The 3,089-nt window shown below is 31.6% G+C and overlaps 1 protein-coding gene across 1 annotated transcript in view; it reads left to right on the forward strand.

Annotated features, from left to right (window-relative positions):
- LOC106472072 (twitchin-like) overlaps positions 1-3,089 on the forward strand; it is a gene marked incomplete at both ends in the record, with an annotated part of 59,738 nt that overhangs the window by 28,157 nt on the left and 28,492 nt on the right. The window contains one exon of the mRNA XM_013932702.2: positions 999-1,304. Within this exon, the coding sequence (XP_013788156.2) occupies positions 999-1,304 (306 nt within the window). The remainder of the gene's footprint in view (positions 1-998; positions 1,305-3,089) is intronic.

Consider the following 3,089-nt stretch of genomic DNA (forward strand, 5'->3'; position numbering starts at 1 on the left):
AAATGAAATGTATAGATAACAAAAATGGAAAAATATTTGTTGATTTCTTAATTTAGAGTCTCCATTGTCTAAAGAGGTTTGTTTTTATTAAAAATGTACAAAATAGCTTAATTCAGAAACGATTTAAGTTTAAAATTGAATTGATATTTTTACTTTCATGATAACTTTTATGCACTTGACTCTAGGCTAGGTGATCTGACACTATGTCTTTACTTTAGGCTTATTATACCAACACTCATTACCTTTATAAGTTTTTATGCCCCACCCCACCTCCATGGCCCGCTTGCACCCCCGTCACTAAAATTGTAATGAGCAGACAGTAATCTAACTATTCTATCTGGATAAATGCACCTTGGCTTTTATGACTCCTCCTATTTTGAGAAATTAAGTGTGGTGGGATGTGAAACACAGGTTTTTATGTAGGTTGGATTAAAGTATTTGTAACCTAAAGTCTGTTGAATTTGTTGAAACTTGAGAGTATAGTATCTTGAATATGGAGATGAACTAGTGAAATGTCCTCCAATATGATAAAATTACTGTAGTTTTTTTCCTTAAAACATATAATTGAATAAGTTAACTAGAAAGTAAGAATTGTTTGTAATGTTTTGTTTTTTCACTTCAAGTACGTCACTATTTTTTTTTGCATGATAAACTTATTATACTTGGTGATCACAACGTTATTCCTATTAAACTAGGGAAATAATAATAAAAAAATAATAATAGACAGGAAAAATATAATACCAATATACTTAGTATGCATGAGTTACTATACATAAATAATCAAAAAGTGACATCTTTATTTAGAAGATTTTAGCTCTCACAGTAATTATTGTCTTTGTTTACACATTTCTTAACTCCTGGACTAACCGTTAAGATTTTTTGAAGCTTCTAGCAAATTATGTTTATATGAAGTAGCATAAAATGAACGGAGTTTCTTCATAATATTTTCTATCTATAAGTCATATGGGGTGTACCTTAAAACATCTTTGTCTTTCTAGACAAGCCACAACCTCCAACAGGACCACTGAAGGTAGAGGAAGTTCGTGCCAATCATGTCAAGCTGAAATGGAAAAAGCCTAAGGATACTGGTGGACAAGACCTGAAAGGATACGTTATTGAAAAGATGGATACTGAAACTGGAAGATGGGTACCTGCTGGTGAGGTTGGACCTGAAAAGGATGGTTTCAAGGTAGAGGGCTTGACTCCCAAGAAAAAATACAAGTTCAGGGTTAAAGCCGTTAACAAAGAAGGAGAATCAGATCCATTGGAGATTGATGAGCCAATTGTTGCAAAAAATCCATATGGTAAAGAAAAGATAGTTTTATGTGAAATATTCTATTTACCAGGAAAATATTCCATTTTGTTTATTTCTGACAATCTTTTATTAAGAAAAAGCAATGTTACTTGCTACATTTTATTTATATATTATACCTGCAAATATTAGTTCTGATACAACACCTTACCTCCTCTCACATAATAGCTTTACTCGACTTGTGCTGCCCTTTTTTTTGCACAATTTTCGCTCGCCATTATCCTTGATGCTTCCATCTACTCTCACGTGATAAAGCTGTGCTGTAGCATGCAAACAAGTATGCAATAACCTTCCATAAATAGGAGTGCAAGACACCCTCCTAGAGCAGCCGAATAACTCTATACTCTAGAGCACTCTCATCACTTCTTAATTTGGCATTCCAGTGTGTAGTCATGCTCAATTTTTGCTCCATGTTTTGCATTATCGTGTGCAATTTCATTTAATTTTCAACATGGTTTCGTCCCTGGGACCGAGTCACGTGACCTTCTGTACTCGATTAAAGTTGACATAAATTTAATACTTATAACTCTCTATATATTGGGTATATCTTCACAAATTTTGGCAGTCTTTCAGTTGATATTACATGTCTTTCACATACAAAAAGTCTATTTCTTAGTGAAGTACTTTTAATAAAATAAAATAAAGTTTTGTCCATGAATATACTGAGTATTTTTTTTAATAGTCCGTGTGCAAAGTAATTTTCCTGTTAAAATTAAAAATACTTTTTGCCATCTTAAAAATCTCAAATTTCCTTTGTGTAATCCCTAAAACCTCCTAAATGCATTTAAAACGTTTTTTTTTCCACTAAATCCTTATAGTTTATGTTATTTTCTTTATCCTAATTTCAAAACGGGATTGGTCAATTTGACCGACCTTGTAACCACCCCAAAGAAATCGAAATAAACCTAAATTAACCTTCTTTTCTTTCTAGTATGACTTCAAATTATAACATGAAACTACATTCGTTTATCCTAAGTCCGTAACATTATACATCTATTTATAATTAAATTTTATTGTTTTATTGCCCTTTGAACCGTGTTTAGCTGCTATCTGCACCATTATAAGTTGTAAATCACTCAGGGAATGTGCAGCTCATGTTACACTATCGAATTACATCACCCACGTGTGTGCTATGTGAACAATTCTAATTATATTATTATTATTACTTATTTTACCTATTCTAGTCTTAAATAACTTAAAAGGATTCATAATTTTAATTTTAGTTGCTTTTATAATAATAAATAAAGAATAAATATGAAAAACAAGAATAAAGTTCTTACCCTGTCTTTTTTTTCCTCTCCCCCGATTCTCGATGAGAGTTAAGCCTGATTTTTTTTAGTGATTATAGTAAAGCATTAACAATTATTATTTAATTAAATAATACACCAAAAAATATAGACTAATACCATGCAAAAAGTAGACAAATTCACTTCTAAAAATTTTCCTGGCTTTCTAACTATGCGACAAGAGCTGTTAGAAATTCATCCTAGCTAGTCGTTAACTTTCCCACGTGAACGTTGTTGCTACTCAGAGTGACATTGACGGTTATCTGTTCAAAACAGAATGTTATACAATACACCATTTGATAGATGAAAACCTTGACTTTCTATTGGTTATAAATAATATATAATGAAACGTAAGAGAGAACTATCAACCAATTGTGACAGGTGGGTGTGTCAGAGAGGTCTGATTTTCTCTTTGATAGCTCTGTAACAAAACAAAATTGAAGGCCATAAAAATTATGGTATGTTTGAGTAATAATGATTTTATAGAGAGC

Source organism: Limulus polyphemus, unplaced genomic scaffold (genome assembly GCF_000517525.1).
Source record: "Limulus polyphemus unplaced genomic scaffold, Limulus_polyphemus-2.1.2 Scaffold5065, whole genome shotgun sequence".
In the NCBI taxonomy this organism is placed as follows: Eukaryota; Metazoa; Arthropoda; class Merostomata; order Xiphosura; family Limulidae; genus Limulus; species Limulus polyphemus.